A 20,653-nucleotide genomic window follows, 5' to 3' on the forward strand; every position below is an offset into this window, starting at 1 on the left:
CCTATCGTTCCTGCATTGGAGCTGTTGGTTAGCACGGTCGCCTCACAGCAAGAAGGTTCTGGGTTTGAGCCCAGCGGCCGGCGAGGGCCTTTCTGTGTGGAGTTTGCATGTTCTCCCCGTGTCAGCGTGGGTTTCCTCTGGGTGCTCGGGTTTCCCCTACAGTCCAAAGACATGCAGTTACGTTAACGTGGGGCGGCCTTGGGCTGAAGTGCCCTTGAGCAAGGTATCTAACCCCTGACTGCTCCCCGGGCGCTGTAGTGTGGCTGCCCACTGCTCTGGGTGCGTGTGTTCACTGCTTCAGATGGGTTAAATGCAGAGGATGAATCTCGCTGTGCTTGAAGTGTGCATGTGACAAAGGTTTCTTCTTAGAGTGTACTACTTGCTGCACTGGCTTATTTGAGCGATGGACAGCCTGAGCAGTCAGAAATCACAAGTTAACTTGTTCTTGTGAAACGTAGTGTTTTGGTATTGAGATGAGCGGATCTCTCAACTCTGTTTTCTTGTCACCTAAGGTTCAATCCTAAAGCATCTGTTCTGCTTGATCTACAATCGAATTTAAATCACCATAAGGTCGGTCGGTCCGCGATTCCTCATATCAGAGTATTTCGTTCCTTCCAGTCACATCTGGTGAGCCTGAAAACCTGGGGGCACTGGTGGCACTGAAAGGTTGGTGGTGGTTGGGGTTGTGCCTCTTTCTCTTTTCTGCGCTGTCGCTTGGTTTCCAAATTCATTCTTCTGTTTGCTTCAAAGAGTTCCGTTCCTGTACGGATGGTGTTTCGCCACTCGGTACACTGTAGCTGCTTCCTCCCAGATCTCAGGGTCTATGTTGGTTGCCTTGAGGGTCTGCTTCAGCTGGTCTTTGTAGCGTAGCATGGGGTGGCCCTGGGGTGTTTCCCTGTGCTCAGCTCGCCAAAGAGGATTCTCCTCGGGAGTCTTGTTTCGTCCATGCAGGCAGCGTGACCTACCCACCAAAGATGGTGTTTCATGATTATCGCTCCTATACTGGTTGCCCTGGCTCTTTCGAGGACTGTGATGTTGGTGGTGATGTCCACCCAGCTGATGTTGAGGATGGCGCTGAGCTTCTTCAGGTCTCGGCGGTAGAGGGTCCACATTTCGCATCCATAAAGGAGGGTCGAGACCAAAACAGCATTGTAGACCATCAGTTTGGTTCGATGGCTGAGGTCCTTATTCTTGAACACCTGAGTCTCCCAAACGCAAGATGTGCTACCTGGAGCCTGTTCTCTACGTCCTTGGTTGAAGTGCACTGGACAGAGAGAAAACTATCAAGGTACGGGAAGCGCTCCATGCACTCGATGTTGTTTCCCACGACGGAGATGTTGCTGTCTGGTGGATCAGCTCTGGGTGGAGGTTGGGCGATGTTCACGGTGAGGCCAAACCGGGAGTAGGCAGCTGTTTGATCTTCAATTGAATTTAAGTCACCATAAACAGACATGCAATAATGCCCAACGTCTGGCTGGAGTCTCATCACATCGCTCCTGTGGAGGACGTCCCCATATGGACAGTTGAAAGACACGCTTGGAAGATGGCTCGGGACCCAGTTTTGCTATGATGACCAAGGACTACAATTATCATGATAACTTTCAGACTTTAGTGGTCATGAACAGTTTATAACTTCAACAAAACAGACTTGATGCTAAAACTATCATGAATTTCCCGGTTTCACAGTTATACTTTGTGAGTCTATCGGACACCGCTATAGAAGCAAGTTATTTATAATCATGCTATCTGTTATCATCCAGATGAGGATGGGTTCCCTTTTGAGTCGGGTTCCTCTCAAGGTTTCTTCATGTCATCTTATGAAGTTTTTCCTTGCCACCGTCACCACAGACTTGCTAATCAGGGATAAATAAATTTATTAGGGATAAAATTAGATCATATGTTTAAAGTCTTTTTTTTTTTTTTTCTTTAAAGCTTTGTGACAAAGTTGTTAAATGCACTATACAAATAAACTTGATAAAACTACAGTACAACCACCTATAGTCTTCACTGTATAATAAACTATAATAAAAAAAAATCTTTATGGTAACTATCACAGCAGTGTGCAGTGCTGCGTAGCCAAAATATCGTTTTAAGTTAAATTTATTTGTATAGCGCGTTTAACAACAGACATTGTCGCAAAGCAGCTTTACAGAAAAATAAAGACTTTAAACATGAGCTGATTTTATCCCGAATCTATCCCCAATGAGCAGGCCTGTGGTGACGGTAGAAAGGAAAAACTCCTTCAAATGACATGAGGAAGAAACCTCGAGAGGAACCAGACTCAAAAGGGTGCCCATCCTCATTTGGGTGATAATAGAACACTGTTATAGAAGCAAATGATTTATATAGTCACAAAGTATAACTGTAAGCAGGAAAATCCTTCTAGTTTTAGCATGAGGTCCATTTTGCTGAAGTTATAAACTGTTCATGGCAACTGTAGTCCTCAGCCATAAATGTATTACTGTAAGGGTCCAGAGCATCTACCAAGTGTGACTTTTGACTGTCCATATGGGGCCATGTTTCACAGGAGTGATGTGATGAGACTCCAACCAGAAGTAGGGCATCAGGATGGATCAGGCAGGTCCGAGGAGCAGAAGACGTCAACATCACTGGCGTCTCAGGATCGACATGGAACTCGACAGAGAGAGAGATGGGGAGAGAGAGCAGTACACATTTTGTACCGAGTGTTCAGTTCAGCAAGTTCTGTGCATTTGAAATCTGTACTGTAAGTAAACTTATGAACGTGTTCGAAGTGGCATCAGAGGTAGCGATGTAATGTGTTGAAAATATAAGGGATATTCTCTAGATATAGGGAAAGCTCGGTGGGAGCTGGTTGTGAAATCCAGTTAAAAAATTCAGCCTACATTGGTTTAAAAAAATTGATTGTAATTGAAACAAGTGTTGCCAAGCAAAACAAACCTCGCCTGGTAACGCTTATGATGAATATGAAGGAAGATATCACGAAAAAGCAATTTTGACCTCGTGTGTGAACATACTCGGCCAATAAACATGGTTCTGATTCTCTGCTGCTCTCAGCCAGTCAAAACACACCGTACTGCGTGATTGTTACACTCTTGTATTCTTTCAGCACGATGACATAATGGCTACCACCTCTATATGAGGCAGTAGCCACAAAAACCTTGACCGGATGACCTCCCAAATTTTGGCGGTTCTATTTGAGACCAATGACCACCTATCCTGAAAGTTTCATGACGATTGGCCCAGCCATTTTCCCGTAACATAAACAAAAGAAGAAACCTGACTGAAAACAATACCTCGCCCCCTGGTGGACTCCGTCCTGGGCGAGGTAAATATTGCCAAGCCTTTCCTTTCCTTCCCCACAACCAAACAGTTCCACCCAGTCTGTGAAAATGATCAGTTGCCTCTTAATGAAATGTCACCGAGCTGACCAGCTCCGTTCCAGCTGTGGGTGGAGTTAATTTCCAGGCCAGAAAAATGTAAACAGAAACCAGTGCATGGCGATCTTTTACGTCACGTTTTTAAAATTTATTTATTTATTTATTTTTCCCTCCGGGCGGCACGGTGGTGTAGTGGTTAGCGCTGTCGCCTCACAGCAAGAAGGTCCGGGTTCGAGCCCCGTGGCCGGCGAGGGCCTTTCTGTGCGGAGTTTGCATGTTCTCCCCGTGTCCGCGTGGGTTTCCTCCGGGTGCTCCGGTTTCCCCCACAGTCCAAAGACATGCAGGTTAGGTTAACTGGTGACTCTAAATTGACCGTAGGTGTGAATGTGAGTGTGAATGGTTGTCTATGTGTCAGCCCTGTGATGACCTGGCGACTTGTCCAGGGTGTACCCCGCCTTTCGCCCGTAGTCAGCTGGGATAGGCTCCAGCTTGCCTGCGACCCTGTAGAAGGATAAAGCGGCTAGAGATAATGAAATGAGATGAGATGATGATTACAGGTCTAGAAACACTTTTAAACGTTATTAGCTTATCCAGGCGATGAGCTTGTACCATCCTGTGTTGTCTGGCGTCGTCTACATTTCACAAAAATCGTTGCTCTCTGAATTCTTCACAAATTTTTACTCTTTTTGTCAGGAAGGTCGGTCTGCCTGGGGTGCATTATCGCTTCTACCCAGATTTGCTTAATTACAATTATTAATGAAGTTATGGACTAATTAAGCCTTCATGCCTTAAGCAGTTCAACAAAAATTGCTTCTTCTCGGTTAACTCCTCGCCATTTTGGATTCTTTCTGGCAAAACAGGTTGGTATTCCTAGGGTGGATATAGCGTCTATATATAGCTTGCAACATTTATCGTGCAAGATGGCCCACTTTAGATCGTTCCTTCTGGGCCAGCGTGAGCTCATTGACGGTCTCGTTGTTTTTGTTATTGGCTTTTATTCCTCTTCCAGCATTGTTCTGGTTGTTGTTGTTTCAGATGTGCTCTTCTGTCCTCTTCTCAGTTTGCCAAGTCTCTGAAGCACTTTGGAGAGGAGCAGGTACGCATGCAGCCAGACGAGTTCTTCGGGATCTTCGACACCTTTCTGCAGTCGTTTAGCGAGGCTCGGCAAGACCTGGAGAACATGCAGCGTCGCAAAGAGGAGGAAGAGAAGCGAGCACGCATGGAGGCCATGGTGAGCCACATGTTCCAAATACAGCTTGCAGCATCGTGTTTCATCTATTGTCGTCTAAATAACCTTCTGTGCATCATTACGTCCCATTTTCATAGTCCTTAACTGCTGGTCTCGGTGGGGATCGTTTCCTGCATTGTATGACTTAAAAAGAAGATTTTGATGGCTCTTTAGGATTGCTTTAATAGTCAAAGCAGTAATTATAGAGTTCATATCCTCAGTTCATTCAGAAGTGCTTTAATTCCTTAAAGAAGTAAACGTCCCGTGGTCATGCTTTTGTTTGTTCTTTACTTTGCATCTATTTTTTTTTCCCCCCACAGTTTCCCTTATAAATCTCTGCCCGGTGACATGACCAGGGTTTCGTCGTGTTCGGTGTATTGTTTATCACCCCCCCCCCAATATCTTTATTAAGTGGTCATTCCATCAGATCAGCTGTCAGTAGACCTCCAGCCCGTCTCTGTTTGAGGCAGTACATTCAGAAGTCTTCCCCAGGGAATGTCAGGAATGTGAGCAGAGAGCAGAAAGAGTATGGGAACCAAGCAACTCTCTGATTTCCTCTCATCCCTCAGCAATACTGATCACAGGAGGCACTGCTGATTTCGCTTGTAGACTTGCACGCACTTAAAGTGCCATTCCACCATTGGATGTATTTTTTGGCATAAAATACAATATATTTTATGACAACATGACTAGACAGAGAAATCTTTTAGCTTCAAAATGATATATCAAACATAATTTTTTGACGACGACAAGTATATTAATTTTGCGACCAAAGTCACCTACCCTTTTAATTTCCACGCGGTAGTGAAACGTGATGTCATCGGCAGGTTCCCCTTCTTGTGTACCACGTCACGTGGCACAGATTATCAGCAATGGCGGATAGAACGCGATTGTCAGCTTCGGAAAAGAAGCGAAGGAAAATAGCAAGTGATGCCCAAAGGAGACGGTCGATGGTGAATATCGGCACAGCAATCGACAAGTGGAAATCACGTTCTATCCGCCATTGCTGATAATCTGTGCCACGTCACACGTGACATGGTACACAAGAAGGGGAACCTGCCGATGACATCACGTTTCACTACCGCGCGGAAATTAAAAGGGTAGGTGACTTTAGTCGCAAAATTAATATACTTGTCGTTGTCAAAAAATTATGTTTGATATATCATTTTGAGGCGGCACGGTGGTGTAGTGGTTAGCGCTGTCGCCTCACAGCAAGAAGGTCCTGGGTTCGAGCCCCGGGGCCGGCGAGGGCTTTTCTGTGTGGAGTTTGCATGTTCTCCCCGTGTCTGCATGGGTTTCCTCCGGGTGCTCCGGTTTCCCCCACAGTCCAAAGACATGCAGGTTAGGATAACTGGTGACTCTAAATTGAGCGTAGGTGTGAATGTGAGTGTGAATGGTTCTCTGTGTCTATGTGTCAGCCCTGTGATGACCTGGCGACTTGTCCAGGGTGTACCCCGCCTTTCGCCCGTAGTCAGCTGGGATAGGCTCCAGCTCGCCTGCGACCCTGTAGAACAGGATAAAGCGGCTACAGATAATGAGAATGAGATGAGAGATCATTTTGAAGCTAAAAGATTTCTCTGTCTAGTCATGTCATAAAATATATTGTATTTTATGCCAAAGAATACATCCAATGGTGGAATGGCACTTTAAGAAGCCTGGCTCACACGGTTACACACAGTGATGTGATGTAGATATCGTTCTCATTCATGCATACAGTTACTATCCATCCAGTAATGCAGGGTTAGTCAAAATTATGTTACCACTTAAATGGTAGAAACCATTTATTCACAAAACATACATCATATGTGCAGTGGCGATTCTAGGGTCTAGTGGGGCCCCAATCAGAAATTCATTGGGGGGCCCCACCACCGCCCGCCCACAACAAAAAAAAACAACATAAATAAAGTATGGTCATGCTAGCGCGAGTGAAACAAGACTAGCACCATTTGCACTACATCATTCATTATCAACGGTAGGGAAAAATACTATTGTCTCTGTTCATTATTATTGCTACTGACTTACCACCATCTTGCTTTCTTCTCCCCTCGTCTTCTTTTTTCTTCTTTCTTTTTTCACTCCCGGATGGATAGTTTCTCTTCATAATAATTTAGCCATGGAGGTCTACCAACACGCAATATGTGCACGTTAATAGCCTACAGGGTTTCCGATTTGTGCAAACATGTGGTTGCACGCACAGGAAGGGATCCCTCTGCAGACTGCAAGCGCTGATTGCTTGAAGACTTTTGTCACTCAAAAATGTGGTCACACAATTGGCTGCTTAGCATTTTGTTCCTCCCAACAGCTTATTGTAAACGGGAAACCCGTGAGAGTCAGACTCAGCGAATGACTTTTCAAAACGCAAATTTCGATTCTTCTTCACTCTCGACTCGCAAATTTCTCTATCAACTGCTGTGCAAATTTCGACTCTCTGTCGCCACCTGGTGGGGGCCCCAAGCAGCTGATTGGCTTGCCTGGTGAGAAAAATCGCCTCTGCATATGTGCAAGATGATTTACAGGACGGTCTCAACCTGTTCGCCATCGTGTTCAACACACGAAAACCAGCGAGCAACAGTACCGTTTAAAGCCCGGACACACATTTCGTGGGGAATAGATGATACCACAGTCCTTATTCGGTCATTGATATCACAAACTTTCCTGCTATACACGCACTCCTTCACCATACCCCATAACCAGAAATCACAGGGCGTCAAATCACGGGAGTGTAGAGGCCACCGCAATGGTCCACCACGACCTAGCCATCGACCTGGAAATGTGTGGTCGAGATGAGCACGAACAGTACGTACATGTGTTAGCCCTGTGATGACCTGGTGACTTGTCCAGGGTGTACCCTGCTTCTCGCCCATAGTTAGCTGGGATAGGCTCCAGCTCGCCCGCGACCTTGTACAGGATAAGCGGTTACGGATAATGGATGGATGTTTCATCTCTGTGTACATATTAAAAAATGATTACATCCTGCATAGTAATCTAGTCAGGTGACAACATGCACAAGGAAAATAAAATTGGACAGAGTACTGAGCTTTGTGGTACACCATGGAGAGCATCATAATTGTTTGAGACGTACAGAACCAGTCAAAAGTTTGGACACTCACTCATTCATAGGTTTTTCTTTATTTTTATTAATTAAAAGACACTTCATGTCTTAAAGTAATGATGGATGTCGTTTCTCTTTACTTAGTCGAGCGGTTCCTGACGTAATATGGATTACTACAGTTGTGGTTTAGAATAGGGCTATTTACTCTACTGTTGACCGTTTGATCTCAAACGCATTAAGGCGGCAAGAAACTCGTCCACTAATTACCTTTTGACGAGGCACAGCTGTTAATTAAGAAGCATTCCAGGTGACTCGCTCATGAAGCTGGTTAAGATAATGCCAATAGTGTGCAAAGCATCATCAAGGTAAACACTGGATACTTTGAAGAATCTAAAATATGAAACACATTTTTTTTTTTTAAACACACTTTTGTTTGCCACATAATTCCATACATGTTCCAGATGTCATTTCATAGTTGTGATGGCTTCAGTACTGTTCTACGATGTAGAAAATACAGAAAACTATGAATAAGTAGGGGTGTACAAACTTTTGACTGATGCTGTATATTTTATTCAGCTAAACTAGATACGGTCTTCCAGTAAGACGTGTAAAGTATTTTAATGTTCTGTAAGCTATTGTGTCAAATACAGCTGTTAAAGCTCAAAGCTGATGTTTTTTCTCTCGTGTAGAAGGGATCATTTCCAATTCGGCCACATTTGTCATGCAAATATGGAGGGAAATTGAGGGAACATGATTTTACCTCCGTGTAAGTTTTATTACAATGTTAAAATCAATTATATTGAAAAGTAACACATGCTGCAAGTTATTTTCCAGTTGACTGTACATTTTGGCCCTTTTAACATTTCTTATTAGAATAATATTTTTTTAAAAAATCCAGACATCTCTAATTGATGCTCTCCATGGTGTACCACAAAGCTCAGTACTCTGTCTGATTTCATTTTCCTTGTACATGTTGCCACCTGACCAGATGCAGCATGCAGGCTTTCGTCTAAACCGGGGAACAGGGGCGCTGCGCCCTCTTACCGAAATGCCGATTGAACCCCAAGTCACACTTAGGCCATGCACTTGTATGCTACTGCACAGCATGCAAGCTTTCTCAAAACGATCTTTTCTCCGTGAAAACATCCCAGCAACACCACGTGACAATGTGTCTGATCATCAAATACGTTATAATTACTCCAAAAATATTCCAATCATAGTAGATACACCGCCAGACGGTGCAAAAACGATCCGAATCGGCGTTTTCCAGACTGAGGCGCCATGTTTAGTTGTTTACTTGCCGCGGCTGCTCTCGCGAGATTTGACATGGGTTACATACAAGGTCAGCTGACTTGTAGAGCTAGAGTTCGAGACTGAATGACCTTTCACCCACCGGCGCGGGAGCTTTTGACAGAAGTAGTTCGCGAGTTGTTTTTGTTGACACTTGGGCATTTTAAGATGTCGTCCCGCGGCACGAAACGAAAGAAAGCCAAAGACTGTCCGGGACAGAAGATTACTTCTTTCTTTTTCAGTGTTGACAAACAATTTGTTACAATTTCCCTCTCAGATAGCCTCAGAATGTCCCATTGTAGCCTCAATTTTTTTTTTAAAGGCTTCACACGGCGGGGGGGACGGACAACCGGCACCCCCCCCCCCCCCCCCCGCCGCCATGGTGAGTGCCCTCATACTAAATTTTTCTAGAAAAAACCCTGGCATGTAATCGATTTTCATTTGTATACGGATGAAACTTCCATCCATCCGTTATCCATAACCACTTATCCTGTACAGGGTTGCGGGCAAGATGGAGCCTATCCCAGCTGACTATAGGCGAGAGGCGGGGTACACCCTGGACAAATCACTAGGTCATTTCAGGGCTGACACAGACAACCATTCACACTCACATTCACACCTACGGTCAATTTAGAGCCACCCAGACAGGCCATGTACATCAGCAGCTTGTTAGTGACTTACTCATGTGTTAACAGGGGAGCAGGTAGGCGATCTCCATAAGCATTTGTGTTTTTGTTGCTGCATGGTGGAAAAAAGTTGACGTTTTAAACGGTCATAGATTTGTTTAGAATTGATTGATTTCAAGTACCTGTGGTATCTACTAATGAAATCTCCATGTCTGTATCCCACCCCAGCTGAAGGACCAGAGGGAGCGAGAGCGAAGGGCAAAGAAGAGCGCAGGAGGGGGCGTGTCTGAGGAAGTGGGAGAGTTCGATGACCTGGTGTCAGCCCTTCGCTCAGGAGAAGTGTTCGATAAGGACCTGTCGAAGCTCAAACGCAACCGTAAGCGCTCGGTCAACCAGCTTGTAGAAAGCGGTGGGCGCGAAAGACCCATCACCAAGGTCAACTATTAATAAAGACTTCTGGAACACTAATTCACTGACTTGCATACTGTACGTGAAGGGGAAAAAAAAGAAAAAAAAAAGTCTTAACTGCCATCTGCCTACTTATTCATCCAAACATCCTAACTCGTGATGGCTTGCATCTTAAAGGCAGACAGATTCATAGACCATGGTGGACAGTTCTCGGGGCGTTGGAAATTCTTACAGCACTGTGCTTTCTCTAACCTTGTTCTTATCCCATATCCTACATGGTCTTCCTCTTCCCATAGTCGATGGTCGAGTTCTCCAAGCCAACTCAAAGTGTAACCTCAAACTGCCAAGCACCATGGGATTTCCCATGTCCCTGAGGCCACAAGGGTGGGTCCAGTTATTCATATTCTCAATACAGAGAAGATCAAGATGGCAGGTCAGGACCTCATCTAGATCTGTTCTGGGGAAAATTTGGCCAGAGTATCGGAGCATTCATGCAACCACTTGTTGAAAGACACTGCCATCTGCATTAGGTGCTGATACCCCATGTGCCTCTCTCTCCACCTACTATATTTCTATGGTGCTTTTACTAATCGGGCCATTGGTGTATATGGGAACTAAAAAAGAGAGAGAGAGAGAAACCCATATCTGCAGCTCTTAACAAGCTAAGTGATGTGTCCAACTAATTTTTTTCCCAAAAGTTAGACAACTTCAAACACGGAGACAAGTGGAAGAAAATGAAGGAGGCGAACCCTTTTTACTTTTGGGATGGCCAGCTAGGAAAACAGGATCGCACGGTCTCGGTTGTGTTGGCTGTGATGCCCTTTACCCAAGTGCCTCCCAATACCAACGGCATTCCCAAGGACGACACGGGAGACGAGTCGGAAATGCCGAGAAAGCACAGCACTTCTAGGAAAAGATACCACGAGAACCGAAATGCTCTGAGAATAAGGACGATGCTGTAAGCACGCCTCGTTGGCAAGTAAAAAGATTTTCCAAGGATTGTGGTGGCATTACCTGGTGCCAAAGCAAAAATCAGGAACGTAAATACGTAGTAGACAATAATAAATGCAAGTAGAACGGCATTTATATATTTATTTATATGAAAAGAGCAAACGTGCTAATTTCAAAACCTTTTTTAATTATTCATAATTTTCTAGTTTGTACTTCTAATACTTTAATTCGATAGGTATTTCTTTCATGTATTTAAAAAAAAAAAAAAAATCCAAATCTGTGATGCGCCATCACTAGTGAAGCTTGTTAACCTAACTCACCAAAGTAGTGCACTTCTTCTTCTCACATTGTGACGACAATTCAAAAGCTAAAGATGGTTGGTTTGGTTAAAATGGTTTGCATCGCCACTGCAGATACTTCTTGGAAACCGGTCAAGTCTTACTTTAACAAGCTCAAGATCTACGTGCAGCCCACTCGTTTCTTGTTTTCATCTAATTTTTGCTTATATTGTTTTTCATGTTATGTATATTAAGTGTTGTGGTTGTAAAGGTTGTGGAGGCAGGGTTGCATTTTGGATGAACATGGCTCCCAAGAATAAGAGGAACGGAGGAGAGGACTGGGAGGTCTAAAAGAAGATTTAAAAAAAAAATACTGATTAAGGTTACGGGAAAGTCCTTGATGACCAAAGTAAGACTGAAGTGTGAAAATCAGGACAATATTCTGTATAAAGTGTTTTTTGTTTTTTTTTTAATCCTTTGTGGTACTTGAGCTAGTGGATTGGAGTATGAAGAAATTTGATTAAGTGGTGTGTAGCTGGTTGAACGAAGCCCAAATTGAGAAGTTTAGCTTTATCCTAAAGTAGTTTGTGTTTGGACCTTTTTTTTGGGGGGGGGGGGTGCATGTCTTTTCTCCAGTCCACCACATCCCATACGGAAGAACCAGAGTAAGAAGGTCAGAAGTTCGTTAGCGTCTTCTGAGAGATTTGCTGCTTTCTTTGTCTGGTTCAGGCCTCTGTGCTACTTGGATACTCTCATTCATTATTCTTTCCAGAAGGACAGGTTTCCTCCTTAAACCGAATGCTAAGCGTACGCTAAGAGTACAAACGGTCCAGTCTAACTGATCTGAGCTAATCGACACTGCCTTATTTAATATGTTTGCTTATTAGATCGCTTTAAGGGCTGGAGCATATCCCATTCTTGATTTGCCAATAAAGCTTGGGTTCATGTGGTGTAATGTATTCCAGTAATTCAGTTAACGAACCTGAAGCTTTTTGGTTTTCCTTCAACTTGACGGTGAGAGGACAGGTCACCTTTAAAACAGCACGATAAAAACACACTTTGGAATGGCTCTCGATTTGGAAACGTGTATTTAAAAAGGGGGGGACCTCACGTCAATGAAGGCGATGGACATTGTGCCAACTGAGAAGAGATGTTTATCCGTCAAGAATAGAAAAAGCTTTGGTCCAACACCATGTAGGTATTCAAAACCATCAGTATTATTATTGTTATTTTAGTTTTGTATGTATATTTGGTCATTGAGTGGCTGAACACAACGGAAAGAATAATAAATGTAGCTTGTTGCTTGATGCACTTTTTTGAAAAACGTCCTTTTGCTACCCTACCCCCTTGATATTTACACACATTTAGCTCACTATGTTAAAAATAAAATAAAAAAGCAAGAAACATTGCAGCTTGAAGGACAAAAAGAAGAGTAAAATTGGGTTGTGTACATTTGTTTTATACATAATGAAATTTGTCCCTTCTTATCGATTATTATAATAATAATAATAATATAAGGCTGGGTCCTACATTTGAGTGGAGCTCTCTACTGAGGCGAACTGATTTGACCCCTGATTTGAGCCTCCTTAAAAATGCACTCTCACGCTGGTATCAGTTCTAAGGTGACAAATTGATGGGCGATGTAGTTCTTTAAGTTAAACTTTTAACGCCAACAACGAGCATCGATTTCCACTGCCTCAGCGTTCATCGCTCCGTTTCCTATCCGTTTGTATTGTTGCGTTTCACCTTTATGCACTTGTTTAGGTCCAAAGTGGTGCACAAGTATGATCCTTTTTTGCTATAGATGTATATTATGGGTAATTAATTATTACCCCCAGGTAAGAATATCCAGCTTTACACATCCTTTGTATCATCCAGCTGCAGGTTGTATATTGTGCAGAGCAAGTATTTTAAAAGGATGACTTCACCTGAAAGATGTATAGTTCTAAAATGTTTGTACGCAGCTATAGTTGAAAAGGGAGGGGGGGAGCGAAAAAGGAAAAATATGTTGAGGAATGTTCTGTTTTTTTTTTTTTGGTTCCTGTAAATTGAGTCTATTTATTTGCCTTATTTAGTTTGCTATATTTTGTATGTATACACTACATTACAGCAAAAAAAAAAAGTTACATGAGAAGTATAAATATGAGTAACTATACTGTGGTCTTTGTATGTCAGATTCTCGAGTATAAATAGCTCAATTTTTTTTTGTTGTTTTTGCTCGCCATGCATCCTTTTGTAGGGTTAAAAAAAAAATAAACCTGTTTCCATTGAGTCTCGTTTGTTTTCTCGGACAGCATTTGAACCGAGCTCGACACTGCCCTCTGATGTGAATGCATACGCCATGATCTTCAAAAGTAAATAACGAGAAACAGCCCATGGAACTGATGTTTTATTATCCTTGTCATGTTGACTGAAGAAAAAAAAAAATCCAGTAGCAGCATCTTTTAAGATTATTTAAAGACGTGATTCTGCTGGACAAACAAAATTGAAAATCATATGAATGAATGACGATCCATTTACAAATCATACACTTGAGTATCGATACAAGACTATAAAACGTAAAGCAATGTTTTGGCACTTAAATATGTTGATCTGGGGAAAATCCTGTCAAATGGCTGGTTGGTTCACGGTTATTTAGCACAAGCTCCAAGAACACTTGATCTTTATTATGAACACTTAATTTTTTTTTTTTTAGCAGTTGATGGCATTGAACAAAAAAAGAAATCAAATAAACATGATGCAACAAAGTGAATTTCCCTGTTTTCAAGACTTGTCTTGATCAAACGACCCTTACGTCTCAGCGTAACCTCTTCATCTTCTTGCTTCACGATTGCCGTATTATAAGCAGTTGATATGCTGGTTGTTTTGCCATTCGTTCTAGGATACTTTAGTGGAAGCTTCTTTGAAATTAGTCTTTTTTTTTTTTCCTCAGTTAAAGACTTTGTAGTGTTATTGGTTAAATACGTATGAAAAAAGTCCATTTGATATTATCATAACTAAGCTTTATGCTAAACACATAATCGTCAAGCAGGGCAAGAGCCACGACTCAAGTTATCTATGAAGGTGCCCACCATTCAAGGTTTGTTATGGCTTCGCTACAAATATCCAAAGACACGGATTTTCAGTCCACGTTTCAGGGATCAACAGCTGACCCTGAACATGCACGGCAGCAGAAATTCCGGCTTCCAGGCGCTAAGCAATCATAATAAACCCCTTCTTATATCAAGATGAGGGGTTTTGTTTTTTGGATTTGAGATGCTGACCTCTTCTGCTCCTCGGACCTGCCTGATCCATCCTGATGCCCTATGTCTGGCTGGAATCTCATCACATTGCTCCTGTGGACGATGGCCCTATACGGACAGTTGAAAGTCACGCTTGGAAGACGCTCTGGACCCTTACAGTAATGCTTTTATGGCTGAGGACTACAGTTGACTTGCTAACTTTAGGCCACACCAATTTAATTAGTTGGTTCTTGGATTTTTTCAGGTAAAATTAGTGGTGGAAATAGAGCGCTTTCATAATAGAGAAACAAAAAGACAATAGATTATTGTTACACATTTCATATGGCTCTTTTAATAGCTTATCTTATTTCCACCCATATGCATTAGCTCTGGCTGCACGTCTTTTATCAGGCAAACCAGTAAACGATTGAATTACAGTCAATTGAACATCTACAGTGCACAGAAAAAAAAAAAGATTTGACCAGGAGTAGGCTACTTCTGATGGCTAAATACTTCGAATGATTTTTTATTGGCACATCGCAGGGTAACAAGCTCACGGCATCTTGAGTACAACCGTGCAAAGATTTTACGCTTCTGTTCGCTGAATATCCTAACAATCACAAACACAGGCTTTGCAGGATTCCCCTCCACAGCCATGTTTCTTCCACGAGTCTTTAAAGTGAAAGGGACGATTTGATTGGTTTTTGACATCACGTGACCTCAACCTGCAGTCGATTCCGATTTTTTTTTTTTTTTGCATTTTCTTCAAGCGGCGATTCCGAGAACCAACTAATCGAATTGGTGTGGCTTTAGGACTGCAGTTGTCATGAACAGTCTTGCACTCAAGTTTCCATCAATAAAGAGTTTATAACATCAACGAAACTGACTTTATGTTAAAGCTGTTAGTCATGTTGTTGCCCAAATGAGGATGGGTTCCCTTTTGAGATCATGGTTGACTCGATTATTGTGACCATGAGCCAGAGCTGTGCTAAGAGACTTTGGATTTGTGCTAAATAACCGGATACCAGCATGGCATGCCAGGGCTGACGTCTCCTGTAATATCCAGTAATCGGCTTCAGGACAGCTGAAGTTTGTCTCCGTTGCAAACAGTCACTGCAGAACAAGCACTGGGCAGTTTTTCAGTAACAATTACATTCACAGCAAAATGTGGTAACCAAGTCAAAGTACTGGTATTAAATATTTCACTGTATTGCCCCTTTTCCACCAAAGCAGTTCCAGGGCTGGTTCGGGGCCAGTGCTTAATTTGGAACCGGGTTTTCTGTTTCCACTGATAAAGAACTGGCTCTGGGGCCAGAAAAACCGGTTCCAGGCTAGCACCAACTCTCTGCTGGGCCAGAGGAAAGAACCGCTTATGTCAGCGGGTGGGCGGAGTTGTTAAGACCAACAACAATAACAAGACCGCCATTTTTAAGCGACAAGAAGCAGCAGCTGTACAAACGAAGTCATCCATTATTATTGTTGTCGCTGCTGCTTCTTCTGTGTTGTTTTTGCTTCTATATTCGCGCCAAGGTTTATGCAAACGTAGCGACATGGCTCCCCTTAGCACCGCGAGCGATGGAAAAGCAAACTGGTTCTCAGCTGGCTTGCAAGTTGAACGAGTTGTGAACCAGCACCGGCCCCGAACCAGCCCTAGAACTGATTTGGTGGAAAAGGGGTATATGAGGTCGCGCTCAACCCTAAAACAGCATAGAAAAACTTATGTTTAACTCTGAACACAAAATCTGTAACAGAATGACCTCAGAAGAAACTGAACTTTCATTTCTTAAATTTCAAACCAAGGTTTCTCTGAAGCGACGGGGCTATAATTAGGGCGATGGTGACTTTTAAACATGGTTTTCATTACATTTTGCCTTGGAGTCCATACTTGAGCAACATCACTAAGCTGACAAGTTTTAATAATTTCATAAATTTTGGCCTCGCTGCTGAAGAACTACCCAACTCCAGCAGAAACAAGAACCTCAAAAGTGGAAAGGAGGACAACGTGAAGCCTTCATGGTTGGTTTCAGCCCATATCTGTAGTGGTAATATAGGGTGGGGGGGAAAAATAATAATAAACGGCACGGGCGCACACACATCAATACCTACTGAAGACTATCTGAATGGCACAGTGTACCAGAACTTTGGTGTCGCCCCGGTCAACATTACAACACTTGGCAATCCCTGAATCTCCACCCTGATCATCAGCATCTTGATAAGACGAGGTGGAAAAAGTGCTGTTTACAGCAAGGTACAAGATTTCAATACAGAATAAAAACAACAAAGCCTGGTCTTGTCCAGCGACTTCACAAGCTGCTCTGCATTATTATGCGTGGACTCGAGCATCAAAACACATTCATAATGATAGATGAGCAGAAAGCTCAGTGATCTAATCAGACAATCCAACACTGAATGCCCTTTCAAAAAAAAAAAGCAGCACTATCTCTGCGTGTTTCTGAAATATTCACAAACGTGACTCAAAAAATAGGACAAATGTAGCCAGGGTCGAGTTTAGGTTTTTCTGCTACATATAGACAATATTAAAGAATTCTAAAGGCACAATAAAGATTTGTAAGAGCTTCGTTTTGGGTTAATGTCGGCTTGATCTAGCTACGTTATATTTACGGATGATCTGTACTGCATGTTAGTATTAGCTGGTGTGGTGAAAATCACCCCGTTGTCCTCCTGTCTTACTCAAAAGTCTGATGTCGGTTATAACTATATCCCGACTGACTGCCTTACACATGTCATAGAGCGCCAGGGCAGCGACTGATGCCGCAGTCAGAGCCTCCATCTCCACGCCGGTGCGGCCTGTTGCCTGGCACGTTGCCGAGACGACAGCCACGTGCCCTTCTTCCAGTAGCTCCACAGTGACAGAGGTGTGGTCGAGGGATACGGCGTGGCACAGAGGAATGAGACTTGATGTTTTCTTGGCGCCCATGATGCCTGCTAGCTGTGCGACAGCCAAAGCATCACCCTTAGCTATCTGATTGGCACGGACCAGGCTGAAAGCTTTGGAGCCTAGAAGAATGCGGGCGCTCGCTGTGGCAGTCCGACGCGTCGCTGCTTTATCGCCGACGTTCACCATCGAGGCTCTGCCATGCACGTCAGTGTGGGTCAGCTGCTCAGCTTGGTTGTGACACGTCCTTACATTCTGCTGTGTTAATGTTAAAGTGCTAAGAAGAGATGTAGAGAAAGACCGGGCGTCCGTCAGCGAGTTGTGCCTGAGATAGCCGACAAGCCTGTGTGCGTGTCTCAGCCGTACGAAACTATCTGTGCGTGGTTCGGAACTGGAAGCATACTCAAAACGAGGAAACGCAATACTACAAAACTGCTCAGGGAAATCCTTCCTCCTTCCCTGATGGACATGGTAAACATTAAGCGGCGTCTCGTGTTCACAAGAGACGCCGGAGTTTATAGAAGCTGGTGCGGTCATGGGAAAAGTGCTGCTGCTTAAGTCCTCACTCGCCTGGCCACTGTAGTACAGGTAGTAAGGTTTCTCCAAGCGTGGCGATGCCCGGCCTGACAGAGGTGCGTGGAAAGTAGGGATCGGATCCCTCCTCTGTTCACTTCTCAACACGGGCGCAGGCCGGCTGCCTTCTCCATCTAACAACAACAAAATATACAGGTCATCAAAGTAACACAAATCATATACACTACATACTGTATAATAAGAATATGCAGCATTAGGGCTGTCGAGTTCACTTCACACCGACACGTTAACTGCTTAAACAAATTCCCTTTAAAGTGAACGTAACGCCTTAAACACTTTTTCCCTTGTACAAAGCAACAATCGTTATGGTGATTGATCATGTGTTTTCAAACCACAGCTGATCCAAAAGGCCATAAATTAACGTAAAATCAACAAGATCAGCCGATTTTCACAGAATCTACCGCGACTGAACTGGAAGATCCCGAAGCGGTGCGTGATGTCACAGGCGTAACAATCCAGGCATTGATTTCGTTCCCGTGTGCAGCAGTCTCGATATGGAATCACGTTTTGGAGAGAATTCTGATAGCGACTGGGATTCTTATATACACAGTTAGGTCCATATATATTTGGACACGGACACAAATTTTGTTTTTTTACCTGTTTACTGAAACATATTCAAGTTATAGTTATATAATGGACATGGACAAAGTCCAGACTTTCAGCTTTCATTTGAGGGAATCCACATTAAAATTGGATGAAGGGTTTAGGAGTTTCAGCTCCTTAACATGTGCCACCCTGTTTTTAAAGGGACCAAAAGTAATTGGACAATTGACTCAAAGGCTATTTCATGGGCAGGTGTGGGCAATTCCTTCGTTATGTCATTCTCAATTAAGCAGATAAAAGGCCTGGAGTTGATTTGAGGTGTGGTGCTTGCATTTGGAAGATTTTGCTGTGAAGAAAACATGCGGTCAAAGGAGCTCGCCATGCAGGTGAAACAAGCCATCCTTAAGCTGCGAAAACAGAAAAAACCCATCCGAGAAATTGCTACAATATTAGGAGTGGCAAAATCTACAGTTTGGTACATCCTGAGAAAGAAAGAAAGCACTGGTGAACTCATCAATGCAAAAAGACCTGGACGCTCACAGAAGACAACAGTGGTGGATGATCGCAGAATAATTTCCATGGTGAAGAGAAACCCCTTCACAACAGCCAACCAAGTGAACAACACTCTCCAGGAGGTAGGCGTATCAATATCCAAATCAAATACAGAGGGTTCACTGCATGGTGCAAGACACTCATAAGCCTCAAGAATAAAAAGGCTAGATTGGACTTTGCTAAAAAACATCTAAAAAAGCCAGCACAGTTCTGGAAGAACATTCTTTGGACAGATGAAACCAAGATCAACCTCGACCAGAATGATGGAAAGAAAAAAGTATGGCGAAGGCGTGGTACAGCTCATGATCCAAAGCATACCACATCATCTGTAAAACACGGCGGAGGCAGTGTGATGGCTTGGGCATGCATGGCTGCCAGTGGCACTGGGTCACTAGTGTTTATTGATGATGTGACACAGGACAGAAGCAGCCGGATGAATTCTGAGGTATTCAGAGACATACTGTGTGCTCAAATCCAGCCAAACTGATTGGTCGGCGTTTCATAATACAGATGGACAATGACCCAAAACATAAAGCCAAAGCAACCCAGGAGTTTATTAAAGCAAAGAAGTGGAATATTCTTGAATGGCCAAGTCAGTCACCTGATCTCAACCCAATTGAGCAGCATTTCACTTGTTAAAGACTAAACTTCAGACAGAAAGGCCCACAAACAAACAGCAACTGAAAACCGCTGCAGTAAAGGCCTGGCAGAGCATTAAAAAGGAGGAAACACAGCGTCTGGTGATGTCCATGAGTTCAAGACTTCAGGCAGTCATTGCCAACAAAGGGTTTTCAACCAAGTATTAGAACTGAACATTTTATTTACAATTATTTAATTTGTCCAATTACTTTTGAGCCCCTGAAATGAAGGGATTGTGTTTAAAAAATGCTTTAGTTCCTCACATTTTTATGCAATCATTTTGTTCAACCCACTGAATTAAAGCTGAAAGTCTGAACTTCAACTGCATCTGAATTGTTTTGTTCAAAATTCATTGTGGTAATGTACAGAACCAAAATTAGAAAAATGTCGTCTCTGTCCAAATATTTATGGACCTAACTGTATGTCGGATGAAGCGGCAGATGGTTACCAAGGATACTCCGGAGTAAACGGTTCTTTTCGAGCCCCCAAGACGAGAAACTGCCAGTTTACTAAGTTCACGAAAGTCTTCCTCTGTAGTGCGTGAGAGAGATACATAGAGAGATGTGCAGAACGTGGTGTTTACCTTTCATCAGGTTTTCCTGAACAAAACTAAAAACAACTCGAGTCTTGCAATATTGCAATCTGAGAGTATTTAACACGTGATTGTGCGCATTTTTCTTCCTGCATCAGATATGATAAGATCAGATGTCGCGAGCGTGTAAGTGTTGCTCATAATCCTGCATCTAGTGCACTGTGTGAGAGAGAGAATCAGGGAATCGACGAACTGTCCAAATGTCAGATCAAATCTCATTTATTAAATAAATGAGTTTCTTTTCTGCTCCAGTAATTCCCATGTGGTCGTTCTGGTGGTGATGAACACTTGATGAATCAGATTTATTATTATTCGTCGGAAATCGACATGAAATCTGCCCCCTTCGTTCGCACAAACCTCACCCACTGTCGCTTTAGATTAGTGTCATTTCTCGGAAATTCGTGATCTGAATGTTCTGTTGTAC

At 43.2% G+C, this 20,653-nt stretch overlaps 2 protein-coding genes across 6 annotated transcripts in view; one reads left to right on the forward strand and one right to left on the reverse strand.

Annotated features, from left to right (window-relative positions):
• daam2 (dishevelled associated activator of morphogenesis 2) overlaps positions 1–13,463 on the forward strand; it is a 300,252-nt gene extending 286,789 nt beyond the window's left edge. For all 3 annotated transcript variants that reach the window (XM_060934710.1, XM_060934712.1, XM_060934711.1), the window contains 2 exons: positions 4,420–4,590; positions 9,784–13,463. In XM_060934710.1, the coding sequence (XP_060790693.1) occupies positions 4,420–4,590; positions 9,784–10,002 (390 nt within the window). In that variant the 3' untranslated portion in view covers positions 10,003–13,463. The remainder of the gene's footprint in view (positions 1–4,419; positions 4,591–9,783) is intronic.
• A 110-nt stretch (positions 13,464–13,573) lies between these two features.
• mocs1 (molybdenum cofactor synthesis 1) overlaps positions 13,574–20,653 on the reverse strand; it is a 59,235-nt gene continuing 52,155 nt past the window's right edge. For 2 of the 3 annotated variants that reach the window (XM_060934713.1, XM_060934714.1), the window contains one exon: positions 13,574–18,016. In XM_060934713.1, the coding sequence (XP_060790696.1) occupies positions 17,061–18,016 (956 nt within the window). In that variant the 3' untranslated portion in view covers positions 13,574–17,060. The remainder of the gene's footprint in view (positions 18,017–20,653) is intronic. The other variant, XM_060934715.1, reaches the window with a different exon arrangement.

The sequence above is a fragment of the Neoarius graeffei genome, chromosome 11 (assembly GCF_027579695.1).
Source record: "Neoarius graeffei isolate fNeoGra1 chromosome 11, fNeoGra1.pri, whole genome shotgun sequence".
Taxonomy (NCBI): Eukaryota; Metazoa; Chordata; class Actinopteri; order Siluriformes; family Ariidae; genus Neoarius; species Neoarius graeffei.